The sequence below is a fragment of the Scleropages formosus genome, chromosome 12 (genome assembly GCF_900964775.1).
Source record: "Scleropages formosus chromosome 12, fSclFor1.1, whole genome shotgun sequence".
NCBI classification, from domain to species: Eukaryota; Metazoa; Chordata; class Actinopteri; order Osteoglossiformes; family Osteoglossidae; genus Scleropages; species Scleropages formosus.
Window position 1 is genome coordinate 25,507,936 of NC_041817.1, and position 20,507 is coordinate 25,528,442.

The following is a 20,507-nucleotide window of genomic DNA, read 5'->3' on the forward strand; positions in this document are numbered from 1 at the left end:
AATAGTGCGTATCACCAATACACCTCCAGCACATGACCGATACACCATTTGTACATCACCAGTAGACTCCAATAGTCCACTGCGTCGCCGGTGTACCTCCAATATACCATCAATACACCTTCAGAACACCCCCAGATATAACTCTGCGGGGGGCCAATGACATTTCTAGGTTCCATAACTAAATCACACATTGACCAGAGTGGATTCCGTTATGAAATTAGTGAATGACTGCATTTTCCCATCAGAGCCCAAGTCCTCGTTCCAGAGAACTGGCTGCAGGGACGAGAGAGCCGACCCCCTGGCCCGGCTCTGCCCATCAGCGTGGTCCCCCTCTCTCCCGCTCGCCTGCCCGCCCGTTCTCCTCGGCAACAGTCACGCGAGGAGGCCCTCTCCTATAGGCTCTTCCGCTTGGGTACGGGTGCAGAGGAGCCGGGCACTCTAGGAAACGCTCTCCCATCCCCCTTTCTCACACGCTCACTTCTACGCGCACGTACACAAAACAACACGCATCTGAGCTTCCGAGCCCCTCCTCTCCATGACTCATACTCAGGTCTCGCCGTGGCGCCGGGGCCTATTTTTATCGAAATGTCACTTGTCTATACGCGCCGTCCCCCGAGACGCGTGCGTTTCCAACTCCGAGGGCCCGACTGCGCGAGCGACGCACGCCGCGGCATTAGGCAGTCTGCACCACGTCCAGTCGGGCTTCATCTGTCTGACTGCAAGGCTCCGCGCAGCCGCGACAAACCCCAAATGCGCAGCAGGGATAAAACAGAGAGAGGTAAAAGGGGGGAAATGCTGTCAAAACTTTCCACGGAAAACCGCAACGCAAGTTATAAATGGTGCTGTTTGAAATGGGAGAAAACACAAAGCCCACTGCACACAGCGGTAAAGCAGAAGTACAAGTAGGATGAAAACAGGGTTTGTGTACCCTGTCTAGCTTCACACACTATGCTTCTGGGATAGGCTCCAGACCACTGCGACCCTGCCTCTAGATAAGCGGTGAACAACAGCGAACAAGTGAATGTCTTGCCATGGACCTCAGACCAAATGCAGGGTGAGGGAGGAGTGTGGAGTTCCAAGGACCTTTTACCCCAGCGCGTTCCCACTTTACACCTTTACACTTTACGTTCCATGATGCTGATGTTGCGAGGCAGAAGGGATGAGGTGTATGGTCACAACTCCCTTGGATGGGCTGATGAGAGGCGGCTGACGTGATCAGTCTGCTAGAGCTGAGTGTGAAGATCTCCAGCTCCCGATTTATGTGTGAATGACACCCCCTCCTCCCTAAACACACACACACACACAATCAAAGCTGTAGGCTCAAATCCCAAAGGAGACTGTGCTGCGGTACCCTTGAGGAAGGTACTTTCTGCCCAGGAGCTGCTATCTGGAAGACGTAGCTGTATAGTCCAGATTAAAAGCTACATACATAAAGGTGGCAGCCAGTAACGTAGATGTTAGAGACATAAACTTGCACTCGAAAGATGCGGGTTCAAATCCCACCTCCTGCTGCAGTACCTGTGATCAAGGTACTTACCTTGAACTGATACAGTAAGAATTAACTTGTTCTCTTAAGTAGTTTTGTGTACAACCTAACATTATAAGTCATTTTGGAAAAATACATCAGATCAATGATTGACTAGATATAATAATAGAGGTTTCTGGATAAACCATGGAAAGGTTTACAAAAATAAAATGCTCTGCACATCAATTTATGATAACATCAGGTTATACACCAATCAGCCACAACATTAAATCCACCTGCCCAAAATTGTGTAGGTCCCTCTCGTGCCGCCAAAACAGCTCTGACCAGTCGAGGTATGGACTCCACAAGACCTCTGAAGGTGTCCTGTGGTATCTGGCACCAAGGTGGATCTCTGCAGATCCTGTAAGTTCTGTAAGTAGCGAGGTGGGGCCTCCATGGATCGGACTTGTTTTTGCAGCGCATCCCACAGATTCTCGTTCGAACTGAGATCTGAAGAATTCGGAGGCCGAAGTCAACACCTCGAACTCTTTGTCATGTTCCTCAAAGCATTCCTGAACGACTTTTGCAGTGCGGCAGGGCCACTGCCGTCAGGGAATACGGCTGCCGTTAAGGGGTGCGTGTGGTCTGCAAAAATCTTTAGGTAGGTGGTAGGTGTCAAAGTAACATCCCGCATGAGTGCCAGGACCCAAGGTTGCCCAGCAGAACATTGGCCAGAGCTTCACCTGTCAGTGGTTTTAATGTTGTGGCTAACTGGTGTATTGAGGTGGGTCTGGGGTTCGAGTCCTGCTTGGGGTGCCTTGCAATGGACTGGCGTCCTGCCCTGGTTGTGTCCCCTCCCTCTCCAGCCTTATGCCTTGTGTTGCCAGGTTAGGCTCCGGTTTGCCGTGACCCCGTTCGGGGCAAGTGGTTTCAGACTGTGTGTGTGCGTGTGTCTGTACATGTTGCCAAAATTTACTGTACAAATACTTCACTACTGTTTACCTGTTAGGAAAACAACATTTCAGCATGAACAACCAGCTGCAGGAGTCTGTATGGACCTGGAGTGCAGAGTAGCACAGCATCTCTGACTGCTCAGTACCTTGGGTTTCTGGCACGTGCTCCTTGCTAGTATACCGTGTTTCAGTGGGGTTCCTCCCCGAAGCACATTACTGTCGCAACTATTAGTTAACCCCTGGGCTGTGTTTGAGACAGTGTTCTATTCTTAGAGCTGCTGTTCAAAATTGGGTTGCTCGTTATAATTGTTTATAAAGCAGTTATAAAATATGGATGATCGCCTAACCTTGTAGAATCCGCTCTTTCTTACATTCTCACCCATTCATTTCCTGCGGCCGCTCGCATCTGACCGCTCGCGCCACAGGAGAACACGTAAAACTCAGCGAAACCAGCGAGCAGTAGTTCTATGTGTTCGCGTGTCTGGTGTGGAGGATGTCAGGAAATCTTATGGCAATCAGATGAAGGAGTGACAAGGTGTAAATGGGACAAATTTGACGGAAGCGCAAGCTGAGGGCGAACAAAACGCAGCACCGGGGCAAAGCGATGCGACACCCCCGTGTGCCACGGTGAACGTGTCGTGAGGATGGAACAAAATAATAGGAAATTTACATGGGTTACACGTGGACCTTGAAAGGCCTGCGAGAGGTGATGTGCTCCAGCCTTTCAACGGGACGTTAAGGAAGCGAGTGGCCAGCGGGCCGCTGAGTCGGAGGCACGTGCGCCGCGGCACTAATCTGCGACAGTCTGCTCCCGTGGTAACGGACCCATCACGCCGGTGTGGAAAATGTCCCTTTCCCGGCACCGCCGGCGATCCGCACCTGCCCAAACAAGCGAGGCACGTCTAATCGAGTTGGCGGGGAGCGGGACGCGGCCGGGAAGCCTCGGCGGCTGCCGCGATTACAGGTCCGCAGGCGGCGTGATGCAAAGCGCCGTTTGTCAGAAGCCAATTTGCACCCCGTGTCCACTTGAGGAGACTGTCAGTGGAGGCCACCATGCTTTCACATAACCAGGAGGCGCTCAAATTGGCAGCGATGAGCTCCTTCTTCAAGGTAATTAATCTGCGTCTCCACGCGGGTGGCACCGTCATTGTACCGTAGCGATCCTCCTCCGGCGCTTTTGCTGCACCTGACACGTCTTAAATGAGAGGCCAAATAATTTCGTTAGCTCGCTGTCATAGAGGAAATTAAAAATGCACATTGTTACACCACACACCCCAGTGTGCACAACACTTTAACAACAGCAAGGAGGTGTTACAGCGGGTCAGCCTGTAAGGGTCTCTCATTTTGCACGGGTGATTAACCTATATGGAAAAGCTCCATCTGTGTTACTTGCACCTATTCATTTAGTTGGTGCTTTTCTGCAAAGCAGCTTACAGTGATTTACCTGTTTCTACAGTTGGGTCATTTTTACCGGAGCCATTTAGGGTAAGTACCTCGATCAAGGGTACTACAGCAGGCGGTGGGATTCAAAGCTCAGAAGTGGCGGTTCTAACCTCGGCACCACCTGCTGTCACGATGAAATGTGTAAAATTGTAGGCAATTTTCATTGTGTCGAGCACAACTATTGGGCGACTTAGCATTCCACTGTTTGTACCCCAAAAAGAAGTGCATTAACTTTTTAGGAGCATGAGGAGTTGTGGAGTTTGGTGGCACAGTGAGTAGCGCTGCTGTGTAATAGTGCCTGGGTGGTGTGAGAGGACATGGGTTTGGTCCCTGCTCAGTCTGTGTGGAGTTTGCATGTTCTCCCTGTGTGTGTGTGTGTGTGTGTGTGTGTGTGTGTGTGTGTGTGTGTGTGTGTGTCCTCTACGTGCTCAGGTTTCCTCCCACAGTCCAAAGATATGCTGTTCAGGTTCGCCCATAGTGTGTGAGTGCCAGAGAGAGAGAGAGTGTGTGTGTCCCACTGATGTATGGATGAGTGACCCAGTGTCAGTAGTATATCTAGCAGTGTAAGTCACCGTGGTGAGTAAGGTGTGTGGGCTCATAACACTCCATAGAGTTCATTGCCAGTCACTTTGGAGAAAAGTGTCTGCTCAATAAATACATGTAAATGTGATGGTTGTATTCATCCAGGGGGCGCAGTGGGTTGGACCGGGTCCTGCTCTCTGGTGGGTCTGGGGTTCGAGTGCCGCTTGGGGTGCCTTGCGGCAGACTGGTGTCCCGTCCTGGGTGTGTCCCCTCCCCAACCAGCCTTATACCCTGAGTCGCCGGGTTAGGCTCCGGTTCCCCGCGACCCTGTATGGGACAAGGGGTTCTGAAAATGTGTGTGTGTGTGTGTGTGTGTGTGTGTATTTATCCAGTGGACACGTGGGCTTATTCCTCCACTCCCACCAGTCTGTGACAGTTTACAGAGGACTGAAGGACCTTGGGAATCAGCATCTGAGAAGCTGTACCAAAAAAATCATCAGGCAAGGGAGGGGCCGATTCCAAGTCAAGGATGATGCATAATTCAGAGGGGGAATCTGCATAAATTAAGTTAAATATAAACTTCATATAGTTTTTACGAAGCATAAAGAAGACTCTCAACTCATTTGTTCTGGGATTGGGAAACGGAACATGGCCTTGCGTTTATGTTCTTCACAAGAAGGTGAAGAGGGATTAGTCCTAAGCGTGATCTCGCCGGCCTCCTGCTTGATGCGCAGTCATGACCAACATGATCAAACTCACATCAGTCAGCTGGTCACGAGCAAACATCAGCACGGCGTCTCATCGCGCAGGCCTACCCCTGGTGTTCATCAACCACAGGAGAAGACACTGTAAATGTAATACTTAACCAAGGACAATCATAACCCCAGTCAATGACTTAGTGAGCACTGGAGAATTGAGTACAGCTGAACGTTGGTAGATACCAGCAGGGGCTGAGTCTTGATTTTTTTTGGAGCTCCAGCCTTGGACTGCCAGGGGCAATCTCAGAATAACAAGGCTTCAGTAATAAACCTTCTGGGAGGCTAATATGAGAATTTTAAACAACAGGAAGAAGTGCTGCAAGGTTTAACACACACACACACACACACACATTTTCAGAACCGCTTGTCCCATACGGGGTCACGGGGAACCGGAGCCTAACCCGGCAACTCAGGGCGTAAGGCTGGAGGGGGAGGGAACACACCCAGGACGGGACGCCAGTCCATCGCAAGGCACCCCAAGCGGGACTCGAACCCCAGACCCACTGGAGAGCAGAACTGTGGTCCAACCCACTGCGCCACCGCACCCCCTCTACAAGGTTTAACATTAAACATTAAATACAGTCATGCGCTGCTTAACGACATTTCGCTTAACGACTGACCGCGTATACAACGGTGGTCCCATAAGATTATAATGGAGCTGAAAAATTGTTATCGACCAGTGACGTCGAAGCCAATGTGATATCGTAGCGCAGTGTGTTACTCACGTGTTCGTGGTGGTGCTGCTGTAAACAAACCTACTGCACTGCCAGTCATATAGAAGTACAGCACATACAATTATGTACAAGTACATAATACTTGATAATGATAAAAAACACCAGTGTTACTGGTTTAGGGTTGGACCGGGTCCTGCTCTCCAGTGGGTCTGGGGTTCGAGTCCTGCTTGGGGTGCCTTGCGACAGACTGGTGTCCTGTCCTGGGTGTGTCCCCTCCCCCTCCGGCCTTACGCCCTATGTTGCTGGGTAGGCTCCGGTTCTCCCTGACCCCGTATGGGACAAGCGGTTCAGAAAATGTGTGTGTGTGTGTGTTACTGGTTTATATATTTACTATACCATACTTTTTATCGTTATTTTACAGTGTACTCTTCCTACTTATAAAAAAAGTTTACTGTAAAAACAACATACTGTGTTATGCCAGCTGCAGCGTCGTAAATCTTGTGTTTACCGCGTCTCTTGACTGCATCAAGGCTATACCATCTAGGTTTGTATAAATACGCTCTACGATCCAGGCTATACCATCTAGATTTGTATAAATACACTCTGCAATCGAGGCTATACCATCTAGGTTTGTATACGTACACTCTATGATGTTCTTACGACAAAATTGCCTAACAACACATTTCTCAGAACGTATCCCCATCATTAAATCTGTAGTCAAGTTAATCAGTTCATGGAATGAACAGCTGGGATGACTCAATCTGAATCAGGACTAACATGTTACAGGACTAAATCCATGCAGTTAACCGATCGTGTGACTCAATCCACGGTACTAACTGGTCTTAAAGTAACCCAGTCCATAGGGTCAACTTGTCAACTGACTGAGTCCACGGTTAACTGATCGAGTGTAATTTTCCTTTCAAATCTTTCCAGTAGGGGTTGAGGTGCTGGAAAGGATGGCAACATACACATTTTTTGTGCATTTTTCTCAAAACACATAGAGGAAATTTTGAATAATGAATTTTTATGTGTGTAAACACCACCGGCATCCCTCCTCTCCCTCAGACGACGTAGGGAAATTGGATTTCTCCAAAAGGGCTCTTTTCACTGCTGCAGGCATCCCTGAACGTGAGAGACTGCTTGCGGTTTGAATAATTCGGAAGCAGCAATGTATGTCAAAATATGACTACTGGCTATGAAGAGCAATAACAACAGTCTCACAAAGCTAGCAATTTACTTTAGCAATAACACATACATTTTCCGCAGTGCCTTTGTAAGACAACAAGGGTCGGAGATTATTGGATTCTTGATATACTTTCAAATTTCCTCATGCTTAAGAAGTGATATAAAGCACAGTACAAGAAACTGTGAAAATGAAAAAAGATAATTATGTTCTCAAGATTCTGGCCTCCAAACATCTGTTTATTTCCTGTTAACGGGAAGATTTTTGTACACATGCCCCAAAGCTTAACTTGTATGGATTAGGACAGATTCTTATTTTTCACCCCAGTACATTACTGGTTGTCACAGTAAGAAAGTGGGGAAAGCACTTTTTATTCAATCATGTGAAAAGACAGTGATGATCAGAAATCCGATTTCTTTGGCCAAGTATGCAGACGCATACAAGGAATTCAGCTTCAGTTCCCAATGCCTCATATTGTAGAGTAGACAAAAAAATAAACCATGATTTTACCCTAATATGCTTGTGCTCCTCGATGACAGAGTTCAGCTGCGGTGCGGATCCCTGCTGGAATGTGCTGAGTGAGCAGCCATTGATCTTTCAGCTGCTCGAGTTTAGAATTGCTAATGGACTTTGAGTTTCCACTTCACTTTGTTTTCGAGGCCTTGTTTACAGCAAGCATATTTTACCGACAGCACGCAGAGGATAAAGGCCTGCAACTTCTTGTCGCTGAATCTAGGCTGCATGATGGTTATAATTGCAGCCCAGGCAGAAGCAAGTGTCAACATCGTCAATTATAACCACACAAGTGAACGAACGGATCAGAGTTCTAATAGACATCTCCAGACTCCAGGATCTGGTTAGTCTACAGGACCTGAGCTGCAGTATCCAGGATCTGGACTGCAGACATCAAAATCTTGTCACATTCACGCCCACATCACCATCGACAGCACCTGACACAGATCAAGCACCGGACATGAATCAGTACACGCACCCTTTAAAGGCCCACCTCTGCTCCAGTTCCCTTGCGGAATCTCACTGAGACAACCGTCCCTCTGCGCTATGTCCTGCTTTTCCTCATCCCTTGCTTCCGGTATCTGCTCTCCAGCTTTCGACCCTTCACATTGTCCCCTGACCACGTCCATGGATCTTCGCTCTCGCTCTGACCGTCGATCGACCGACTCTTCGCCCATCCCCGACAACGAGAACTCGCCCGACCGCTCGGTTCCCGACGAACGATCCTGCACTTGGCTCCGGCCGCCCCGGCTTCCTTGGTTCCGCGTCACAAATCTAGTTTAAATCTTTTGGGGTCTAGGCTCCAGGTTCCAGGATCTGGGCTTTGGAATTCTGTGCCACCTATAAACAACTTCCGATGTGTTCCTGGAGATCAAGTGAGAGAACTTTCCAGATTTGAACAATGTTCTTCAACTCCACTGCAGCTGCTACTGCGTGGAAATGAGCATTACAAGCAGCAGTTGTAGTGAAGATGTGTTTTGTGAGTCTTTGCAGTACCGCATGGGCACAGAAGAGATTACCTACATTTTAGTACCCTAAAAATCCTTGGAAAGCATGTTTCATCATGTGAAAACACCAACTTACTCCTTATAGGAGTCTTTTGCAAATCTTATTAATCACACCCAGTAGGAAGGATCCATAGGGGTTTAGGATATTGACCTGTAACCCCAATGGTGCTGCTTTCAGCCCCACTAGTCTCTACTTCTGTGTGACCCTCAAGAAATGTACTTACCCTGAATTTCTCTGATAAAATACTCTGCTGTGTCACTGAGTCAGATATCTACATTCCTTTGGATAAAAGCATCAGTTATGCAAATAAAAAACAAACAACATGAACAAATCTTTGACTTTAGAGCAAGGATTCCAGTACTTTAAACTTCATTTCCTGTCACCCTTTCATTCTTATTTTCATGTTTCTTATCTTTTTTCAACTCTAATGCCATATTTATGCCATTTTTTTCATTTTTTGAAGTGCACCATTATATAAATATGAATACCTATTGAGTGACATTAAATGTGCGAGATTAAGAGCAGTATTTGTCAGCAGGCTGGTGACACTAAACATCTATGGTGGGAAACGTGAGTGGAGGTTTTCTTCCTTCAACACAGTCCCCCATTAGGCAGCTGCAAACAGCATTTTTTCCACGAAAAAAACAGAGCCAGTACCGTTACTGGGGCTCAGAAGTGGGTCACACATTAAGTTTTCACAAAAACCTGGTGTCACGAGGCGGAGATTGCGCTACACGTGCTTCAAACCCTGCCTCAGATGCGGTACAGAAGATGTCTGCAGAGACGATTTGCCATCTTCAACAAAAGTCTCTTCTCCTGGCCCTGCCATTCTCTCACGTGCTCCTTGGAGGCCCTCAGAATCCCCCATGAATTGCAGCAGTAATTCAAATCGAGCCGCATGCCATTTGGCCTTTCAGATGCACCGCACGCATTAATCCTTCATCCTCTACTGGGAGCGAAGACAAATGTCGGTGCCGAATCTTGCAAAGTCCAGCAAAATTACAACCCGTATCAGCATGTTAGCCAAGGACCCTCTGTGAATGCGTAAGGCCTATTTCACATTGTGCATCAGCATTCGCTCTATATCTTAATCCCCATAGCATCCATTTATCCATCTCAGAAGTCTCTGTTACGCTACTAATCAAATGATAAATATTTAGACATTGTTGTCTCAAAATATAAGCAACTTACAAGGACTGATTATCTACATTCATAAACATAAAATGTAAGGAATACAATGCATGTCAAGAAGAACTCATTTCAACAAAGTCTTTAAATGGTAACTAAATGTCTAAAATACATCTTAAGAAGAGTAACCCAACACATTTGCCAAAAGATAATAAAATATATCCAATAAACTAAAAAAGAAAAAAAAATAACTAGACTAGACATTTAAAAATTAAATCAAATGTATATAGTCGGCGTGGGGGGAGTGGCGGCGCGGCGGGTTTGACCGGGGCCTGCTCTCTGGTGGGTCTGGGGTTCGCCCCCTGCTTGGGCTGCCTTGCGACGGACTGACGTCCCATCCCAGGTGTTTCCCCTCCCCCTCCAGCCTTGCGCCCAGTGTTGCCGAGTTAGGCTCCGGCTCGTCGTGACCCTCCCTTGGGACAAGCAGTTTCAGGCAGTGTGTGTGTGTGTGTGTGTGTGTGTGTGTGTGTGTGTGTGTGTGTGTGTGTGTGTGTGTGTGTGTGCGTGTGCGTAGTCAGTGGCAAGTAATGAGATGCTTTGAGCCATTGCCTTTCAATCCAAAGTTCCTGGGTTTGAATCCCTGCTCCTGCTGTAGTATTCCATAGCACATGCTTACCTTGAATTGCATCGTAAATATTACCCAGCAATAAATGGCTAAATTGTTATAAGTACATTAGTTTAGTACAACAACCTGCCATTATAAGTCACCTCGGCGAAGACCTCAGCTAACTAATGAGTAATAATATGTTTGAGGGGCCATTATTTAGATTTTTTGGCTTAGTGAATGTATTTTGCTGCCTACTGCAGTATGTGAGTTATGGGTCCATGTCTTGGTGTGTTGGTTGCCTATGAGACAGAATACATGTGTCTCTCCTGTGATCGTGCCCCTGGGAGGCTGATGATGGTTGATCCTGCCAGGCATTGACTCCTGCCCACACACCCCTCATTACCCATCACACCTAGCACAAGCTGATGTGCGTGCGCTAGGCTGCCACCAGGCCCTTCGACATAGCCGCAGGATTTTGCCCGAGATTCAAGCTTTTAACAGCGAACGTGTAACCGAGCTCATTCGTGCCCTTCAGAGTTGCACAAAATAAAAGAACTGACAAGTTTTAATGAAACGCACAGAGACGAGCAAGAATATCCACACGCCGTACATGCGGAAAACAGGTGGCGAGCTGCAGAAGTGATGGCGAGGTGCATCGGAAGCGGGAAATGACAGATGGACTGCAAAACTGCAAACTGACATACAACCGTCCGTAAAGCCGACAGAATCCCACCAACCTTCTTTGAGCTCTCTAGTCAAATTGCCAGAACATTCTTCCTAGCTCCAGTACACTGAAACACAACAGAGGTCCCCAAAGAAAACCACAGCCTTTTTTCATCTGCTTGGAACAACAGGAAAGACATTTATTGCCTAGATACTAACTGCTCGATGCTCTAAAAAATGCAATAAAATACGATTTCTTGTGACTTTGTTTCAAAGCAGAACTGAAGTGTGACAAAGCCCGAATTAACAACCAGCAACTTCAGAGGGGATTTTCAGCGGCTGATAGACAGGAGCGTGAGCCGACTGGCACTTGACGGATCCGGTGAGTTATGGAGCGCATGAGATATTTTCAGCAGACAGGTGTCTGCGCAGAGTCGACGTGTCGGTGCCTCCCGCCTGATGCAGTGAGTGGAGAAAGTGGAACCGCTGTGATTTAGGCATCGAAAGTACAGGAGGGGACACAGGTATGTCACAGATAATATATATCTGTGCCACTGAGGAGCTGTTCATATTCTGAAACATATTCTTACATATTACACCGTTAATCACTTACTATTCACATTAATATGTCATAGGTTCTTTTCGCGCTGTCCTGATGAGTTTTGCTTCCCACTGTGTGCTGCAGCCAGTCTCCAGAAAGAAAACCGAAAATGGTAATTAATTTCCTCAGTAATGAATTGGCATATTTCAGTACACTTTAAATATATGCATTCCGCCCCGGGACCTTTTAATTACAGAGAGCTTTATTGTTAAAGTGTCGCATCTTAATGTGCCGATATCAGTCTGGAATGTGACAGCTGGCAATGTGGAATATATATACTTTTCTCCGAGCAACAAAAAAAACACAAAAGCAAGTGAGTCATCGAGACCACAGGGACCAGTTTCCCTGCTCTCTAAGCCAATCGGCAACTGGAAGTGCCTCCGAAGGTGAGCGAGAGAGAGACGGAGCGAGAGGAAATTTCTCCGACAAAAACAGGTCACAGCTGGGCAAACTTTAAAAAACAGCACTTCCTGTCGTTGCACCTCCTTCGGAAAATGTTCTGCTCGGGTGGCACGTAAACCAGCGCTTTTCCGCATTATTTTATAGCAAAGCTATTGCTGCATAGTTATGATGGGGGCAAAAAAAAACATTGGTTAAAAAAAAAGCCAGGGTCTCTTTCTCAATATTACTGAGAGTAATTTATTTCAAAAATGCAAAGCAAACGTTAAGGGTTATATGTCTAAAAGGTCCACGGAGCTCTAGGTTCTCCACTTGTCACTAGTGCCATCGTCTCGCACCCTTGGCCGGTGCCAAGATTTTCGGAATCCCCACGTCGCAGATACTCACTGAATCCAGCCACTGCGAGGATCAGCGTCACCACGATGGAGCTCCAGGACACCCACAAGGCCTTCTTGCGGTAGTTCTGGGCTTCCTGGGGCTTCAGCCGCATGCTGCTCTCCAGGAGACCTGTCCGAGGCAAGACAAGGCGGGGCCATCAGCGTCCTGCGTCAGGGCACCGTGTTACCCTTGGAGATCACCGTGGGCGCCGAGCAGCTCTCCTGCCGCAGTCAGTTCGGAAATAAATTAAGGAGCCGAAAACCTTCGCTGTAGCCATTTAAAACATTAATATTAACATTTGCAGCTTAGTGGCATTCTATGACATGTGAATCACAATGTGTGACCCAGAGCGGAAATAAGAGATGTGAATAATGAAATATAAATATTAACGATGCGCAGCGTTCCCGCTGCCCCTTTGATAATTCCTCTAAGTATGCACCGCGTGTTACCAGTTGTCAAGGAAGGGGCAACGCAGAGTGTGTGTTTTGCGCTGCCAGCTGCCTCCAAAGTCACTGTGTCCTCTAAGCAAACAGTCCAAACAGCTCCCACCCTGGAGAAATCTGCTCCTCGCACTGTCTCCTGCTTCCTAATTCCCCCCGGGAAGGTTGGTCCAGACCAGCGGGGGGCGTAGTGGTAAAGTGCACAGATTTGTGACGTGAAGGTTTTTCGTTCCAGAACCACAAGGTGGCCTGGACCTGTTCCATCAAAAAATCAGTGGTACCTGTATCAACGGGTTCATTTTTAAGGTGGTTTTGGAAAATTGGTGAGCAACAGCAATAATAATAATAATAATAATAATAATAATAACCCCTGGACATAAGACCATGACAAGGTACTGGAGAATTCGCTGACTTGACTACCTTCCTCATACTGTCGGTTGAAACTGGAAATTCATTCCCTCCAGGTCTGTTTTTGCCAGAACTCCTGTTTCTTTATGAGCGAAGGAAATTTCTTTCACTTCTTAATAATGTCATATAAAAGCAATGGGAGGGTGCTGCTTGGAACCCTGGTCAGTCTTACTTGTGCTTTATTTCACATGTGACGGGGTAATGCGCCACCCAGCACGAGCAATTTACCGTGGTTAAGAGCTACATTTGCCACATTTTTGGAAAGAGGGAAAACCACGGCCAGGCTGCAGCCTTCATCACAGCTGCTGTTCTACGAGTGTCTAGATGAAAACTGCACCCCAGCAACCAATTTAAAAATCTTCAATTATTCACCACTAACAACTGATTGCATAGTTTAATTTCGGGTGACGCACCAAAATGTTGTTGGGGGGGAGCTCCCGTGTGCCGAATACAAATCAGGAGGGTGGAGGACACCGTCTCCTTTAGGACAGACTGGCTCGGGGATCACGCCAGCTGGGAAACTCGAGTCATATTCGCTAATTTGCCTCTGTGTGTGTGCGGGTCGAATTGAGCGCTGCTGGAAGACTGAAAGGAAGGCCGATTTCCACCTTCTGTGACCTGCTGATGGTCCCCCACAGACACCAAACTCAATGCACCTTTAAAACCAAACTCTTCGAACCCGACTCCTTCCGCACCAAGGCAACGCCTCTAACCGCTACGCCACCTCCTGTCCCTACTTGAGCACGAAGAGTCCTCGTTAGTAGCCGATATTTTTAGCACCAGCACTGTAAATGTCACATAAATAAACGTATTATTAGAGTCTCAAATGACTCAGATTTTAGAGCTGCTGCCTTGTAATTGCATTCAAGTCTACAAACAGGTTCAAATCCCGCTCTCGCTGTGCTACCCTTGACCAAGGTACTTACCCTAAACTGTAAATTTAGTAAAAATAAATGAATTATGAAGGCCTAAATCACAGTAAATAGCTCCATTTACAAACCAGATATTGTAAACTTCCTTGGTGGAAAGTTTCAGATAAATTAATAAGCGTAATTTTATAGACTTTATGAGCAGCTGGATATTTTCGGGACAGAATTCCGACTCAGTTGGCCTACTTAGTTCAGAAGCATAAAGCTGCACGACTTGAAGCCACAGAATGAATGAAATTTCGGGACTGGGGTAGAAACAGTCGATTTTACCTTTGAACGGCTCTGCAGACTGTGACATAAACGTGTGAGAGGCTGGAACAGGACCGTGTTTAGACCGCGAGGGACCGCGGCTCGCGTGAACAGCGCGTGTTTTTAACGCGTTGGTTCCGACACTTACATCTACATCGAGTTCCGAATCCCAGAGAGCGGTCGAGACGAGGCCGAGTGCTCTTTTATTACATTCCTTGGCTGGGATTTGAAAAAGCGCATATTTATGACTTTGAAAGGAAGGGGGGGGGGGGGCTGGTGACAGGTGGGGGGTGACAGAGACGGAGAGATGTTGAGAGATGTTGAGAGAGGGAGAGAGAGTGAGAGATGCGTTCATATTTCCCGAGCAAGCGCTGCGGGAAGGTGACAGCCGCTCACACTGTCACTCAGCATCAGAGATGCTGTGAAACCCAAAGAGGCATTTTGATGAGCATCCGGCACTGCAGAGCCACCCTCTGCGGCAGAGCGCCGGACCGGACCTCGGCCGGAGCCTCGAACCCTGTGCCGGAGCCTCGGAGCCACAGGTGTGACCGGGTGAAGGGGGACGTGTCCCTCCGATGTTCAGTGAAGCCAAATGTATCCCCCCAGTATCTGGTGTAACTCTGGTGAGTGTGACTGACAGTATTTTTGGTCCCTTATTACACCACTGTACAGACCACATACACACACACATTATACTTGGACCACACACAGAATATACAAAGACCCTACATGGACCACACACAGAATAAGACCACAGACGGACCACACACATACCATGCAAAGACCGTACACGGACCACTCACAGACCATATATGGACCACACACAGATGCTCTCAGTCCGCAAACATAGAGCAGAAACAGACGCAGGAAGATGGGAATGGAGGAGCACTTAATGTCACTGTGTTTATCATAAATTAATTTACATCTACATAAATATGCAGACACGCACAGACAGACACACAGACACACACACACACACACAGGGTAACGCTTCACCTTCCAGTGGGTGGGTTCAGTGAGGAGGAAACCTTGGAAACCCTCTAAGGCTGTTTTTCCACGAACACCAGACTGTGGGGTCCCTCCAGCCTGTCCACGTTCCCCACTTTTTTCACGCATCGTGTCTTTCATACACACTCACTGTTGGATCATTGAAACCACTTTGCACATGTTATAAATAGCACAAAAATCAGCAGTGAGCGCGCAGGAAAGCCCATAGTAAAGCCCATACCCTAAAGAAGTGCGCACGAAAAACATGGTAAAACACCGGTAAGTACTGCATATGCTCTGTTTTTCATCTTTTCTCTTTTCTTTCTTTCTTTCATCTTTGTCATCACCTTGTCCCTCCACGGTGTCGCTGATCCTCATCTCCCGGTCCTGGTCCCGGTCCATGTTGAACGGGTCCACCTGTCCGTCCTGCTTGTGCGCGTGCTGCTCCGCGGGGGGGGCCCCTCCGTTGCGCGCCGACGGGTCCACGATGGCCGGGTCCGGCACGGGACAGCTGTCCGGGGCCGTGTCGCTCATGGTGCTCGTTCGCTCGCTCGCTCGCTCGCTCGGGAGGCGTCTGCTCCGTTCACGCTGCGCGCGGAGACGATTTCACGGGGACGCGCGGAGCGCGACCGTCCAGCGCGCACACGCCGCCGGCGACAAGCAGCGCGACACACGGGATCGGCGGAGACTTATCTGCGCCGCATCAGACACAGGGGCCGGCGGGGGGCTGCGGCGGGTGGAAATAAACCCGTGGAACCCCGGGAGGAGGGAGGGCGATCGATCCGAGCGCTGGGGTCTCGGGCAGCGGTTCCGCCCGCTCCGGCCGGGTCTGCGGGACGCGCTCCGGTGCGCGCTGCGCGCTCTGGTTCTGCGGGATCGGATGCGCTCCGATGCGCGCTCTGGTTCTGCGGGATGCGCTCCACAACGCACCCCCCCCCCCAACCCCAGTCCCAACACACACACACGCACACACACCCTCCCTCGGGTGGCACAGCTCTGGCACTCACCGCTGCCCTTATAATACGAATTCGGCGTTTGCCAGATCTGCAGGAACAACAATGGGATCAATATTCAAATAGTGGGGAGGACACGACTCCCCCCCTCCCCCCCTATCATCAATATTCACACACCTTAAAAAGCCTTTCGTGTGCATCATCGCATACAGAACGCAGTAAAACATGTTCCCTACAATGATGAACACCTCACCTGGGCTTTGATCGAGGCCAATTACAATGGCAATTACAGTGCAAGCATTTTGCTCTGCAATTCCGTAGGCTTCTGTATGTGTCCAAGACTCTATTAGATACCCACTATTTGACTGTATCAATCACACACACACACACACACACACACACATTATCAGAACCGCTTGTCCCTTACAGGGTCACGGGGAACCGGAGCCTACCCGGCAACACAGGGCGTAAGGCCGGAGGGGGGAGGGGACACACCCAGGACGGGATGCCAGTCCGTCGCAAGGTACCCCAAGCGGGACTTGAACCCCAGACCCACTGGACAGCAGGACTGCGGTCCAACCCACTGCGCCACCGCACCCCCCTGTATCAATCATTCATTCAGTAAAGAAATCCTTCTCTAAATCAATCAATCAGTATCTATGTATGTATGTATTGATCTGCCTGTTCAGTTACTGGTTTCGTTTGACACAAGAGCCAGAAATGTTGACGTCTGACTGCTACGTTCAGAATGGAAGCTCCGGGACCCAAAAAACTTTGCAGACGGGCTGCTTCCGAGTGAACGGCTTTCATTTTCTACCACGCTTTGCCTCGACGGGTTTTCTTTAGATCTCCTATAAATACGTAAACCCAGTGCGTGTGTGTAAATAAGGTAAAGGGGAACATTTAGCAGCAGGCCTGTGTTACTGTAGCTGCTCACAATCATCTTTAATGCTAGGAGACCAGAACCTTCTCACAGGAACCTGTAAAACAGACACGGGGGGGTCAAGATCTGCGCTCCCCAAAGGGTGTGGTCCTGCCCGTTGGGTTTATGACCTTATTGTATGTAAATGCTGCACTACAGGGATGCTGGGAAGGGAACCCAGCGGGTCAGTCTGGGGCACGACACACACTGGGCTATTTATACCCACTATCATTCAGCGTTTTACCATCATGTGCTTCATCGTTTCCCTGTGCTCTTCTTACCAAACTGTTCATACCAGCGCTGCTCAAGTCACTGTAGTATTTTCCCTTTTTCTTTTATGGTACAGCGCATTGATTCAGACTAGAACCATCGTAATAACCCAAGTAAGCTGGATTGGGTCGAAACCCACCACGCGTCTGAACTCATACTGCACAAATGTGCTGCTTCTAACCCATCTTTTTACCTTGTGTCTCTTTCATTTCAGCTAGTGGGACAGCTGGTAGTAGAGTGTTGTGTCTACAGCTGCTGCCTTGGAATCTGAAGGTTAGAGGTTTGAATCCCACCTCCAGCTGTAGCACCCATGCGAAAGACATTTAGCTTAAGTTACCCAGCTGTATGGGGGTGCGGTGGCGCAGTGGGTTGGACCGCAGTCCTGCTCTCCGGTAGGTCTGGGGTTCGAGTCCCGCTTGGGGTGCCTTGCGACGGACTGGCGTCCCGTCCTGGGTGTGTCCCCTCCCCCTCCGGCCTTACGCCCTGTGTTGCCGGGTAGGCTCCGGTTCCCCGTCACCCCGCATGGGACAGGCGGTTCTGAAAATGTGTGTGTGTGTGTGTACCCAGCTGTATGAATTGGTTAGTAGTTGTAAGGTGCTTTGTAGAAAAGTGTCAGCTAAATGTAATTAGTGAACTAATTCTAAACTTACTGAACTTTCCATGTGATTGATTGTGTGGGAAACCTGCAGTTTAATGTTACATTTGCTGAGTGTGTTATAGTGCAAACTCTTCAGCTGCTGTAAAACTGTAGTAAAATGAAATGTAATTACATGATTTAACTGAATAAAACACCTTTTGGGCTCTTTATATGGGTAAAAATCTGCACTTACAGTAGATAGATGTGCACAAGTTCACTGCTCCTTATTTCCATTTGGAAAAATATATATTAAAGGTTAATCTAACACTAGAATCATAACAGAACAGATGGCAGTGTTAGTGTGCCATATCACGGCGATAGAATATATCTGAACAGTGCAATATTTCATCAGTTAAAATTCATCACCAGTGCAGCACTGGTAAAAATACACATTTGCCGTATATTGCAGGAATTATTACTGCGCAGATGTGTGACACAATGCATTAGGGTAAAAAACAGGGATGCTTCTGTTAAAACATTGTTCTCGGTTATTAAATATTAATAAGGGGGGAGTAAAGACTTTGATGTAAGGAAAGGTATTTCAGCTGATCTCTGCTGCCAAATCATCCAGATCTGAGATGAGGATTTAAAGTGAGATGTAAAGCATTCTTTTAGGAAATATCCTTTAGGATCAGCAGTGAGAAGCTGCTCCAGTGAAATGTTGGGAATCTCACACTGCACAGCACTGTCTGCTCGTTCCCCACGTCTGAAAGCGCCAACCTTTTACAGCGGTTGCTGCCACTGGCAATATACCTATGAATATCATAAATCAAAGTCAGCCTCAGACCTTTGTTATTTCTGCAAATGCGTAGCCTTTGTTCGTGTTGCTGTTGTTTTTTGCACTTTGTGTCTAATTTTCATGTCTTTGTGTTGTGATAAGAGATGGAGGAGAGGTTCGCGACCAGTCCAAAGGCAACACCGGTCCTGCGGGACTTTCACTGCTCATATTTCCAGTTTATTATTTCTAATGAGCCTGTGCAGCCTGAAAATTAATTACTGTGGACATGAGCCATCCTTCAAGACCTCCAAAGGAGACACATATTCTCCATTCCTGGGAATTAGAAATGCTTTCATGTTCCCAAAATTGTTTGACCACATAATCAGCTTTAATCATACTTGTAAAACAGAAGAAAACGAGACTGTGTGTTGGTATCATACATATAGTGCGTGCTGTATAATTCACCATTCTTCACACAAAATCAATATTTCGCATTCTTTTTGGGTGGTTCTGTGGTTTTGTTTCACCCGGGTCAAACCTTGGACAGTGTCTTTCTCCGTCAGCTCAAGTTTTATTATTGCAATCATATTTTTTAATATATTTCCACATTATTACATATATATACATATTATATGTTATTGCATGTATTATTTTTGTCATTTTTTTTATATATATATTTACACATTAAAACATACATATACATACTATATACAGTATTATTGCATTACTTTTATTACCTGGGCAGAACCACTCGCGTGGCGCCCCCTGCTGGACACGTGTAAGCAGCACAGGACGTCCCGCCAGCACTGGCCCTAAATTATAGGGCAGGGAAGGTGAGACAAACTGAAGTGGATTAATCATCTTCCTCCAAGATTTACAGGGCTGAAATTCACACTGGACTCACATATTGCTCCTCCCGGTTTTGTTTTAGGTTGAATTTGAAGGAATTCCAACAATGCCGAGTGGCCTTATCACCGACGCAGTTTAATGCCTTCTTATTTTTATTTTGTTGGCTGCAAAATAACAACTGTTACAAACAAAGGGTTTTCAGTTATGTGAGGGTTGATGTCACCTTCTGAAATTCAAGAACAAACTTCTATGGAAGCAATTTATTTATTTTCTACAAAGCCATTAAGAGTCATTGTTTGCTCGTTCATGTAATACACACACACACACATTTTCAGAACCGCTTGTCCCATACGGGGTCACGGGGAACCGGAGCCTACCCGGTAACACAGAGCGTAAGGCCGGAGGGGGAGGGGACACACCCAGGACGGGACGCCAGTCCGCCACAAGGCACCCCAAGCAGGATTCGAACCCCAGACCCACCGGAGAGCAGGACTGCGGTCCAACCCACTGCGCCACCGCACCCCCCTCATGTAATACAGTTTACATTTATTTATTTAGAAAACGCTTCTCGGCAAAGCAACTTCCAACGAACTCTATGTAGTGTTATCAGCCCACACACCTTATTTACCACAGTGACTTACACTGCTAGGTACACTACCTTCACTGGGTCACTCATCCATACATCAGTGGAACACACAATGTCTCTCTGTCACTCACACGCTATTGGTGAACCTGAACAGCATGTATTTGGACTGTGGGAGGAAACCAGAGCACCCAGAGGAAACCCACACAGACACGGGGGAGAACATGCAAACTCCACACAGAATAAGTGGGGATCAAACCCCTGTCC

The 20,507-nt window shown here is 47.7% G+C and overlaps 1 protein-coding gene across 1 annotated transcript in view; it reads right to left on the bottom strand.

The window, feature by feature from the left end:
• The window catches only part of LOC108929767 (transmembrane protein 163-like), a 44,539-nt gene extending 28,321 nt beyond the window's left edge, over window positions 1-16,218 (bottom strand). Inside the window, exons 1-2 of the mRNA XM_018744534.2 lie at window positions 15,656-16,218; window positions 12,305-12,424 (exon numbers count right to left, since the gene is read on the bottom strand). Coding sequence (XP_018600050.2) covers window positions 12,305-12,424; window positions 15,656-15,842 — 307 coding nt within the window. The 5' untranslated portion in view covers window positions 15,843-16,218. The remainder of the gene's footprint in view (window positions 1-12,304; window positions 12,425-15,655) is intronic.
• Window positions 16,219-20,507: the final 4,289 nt, after the last annotated feature.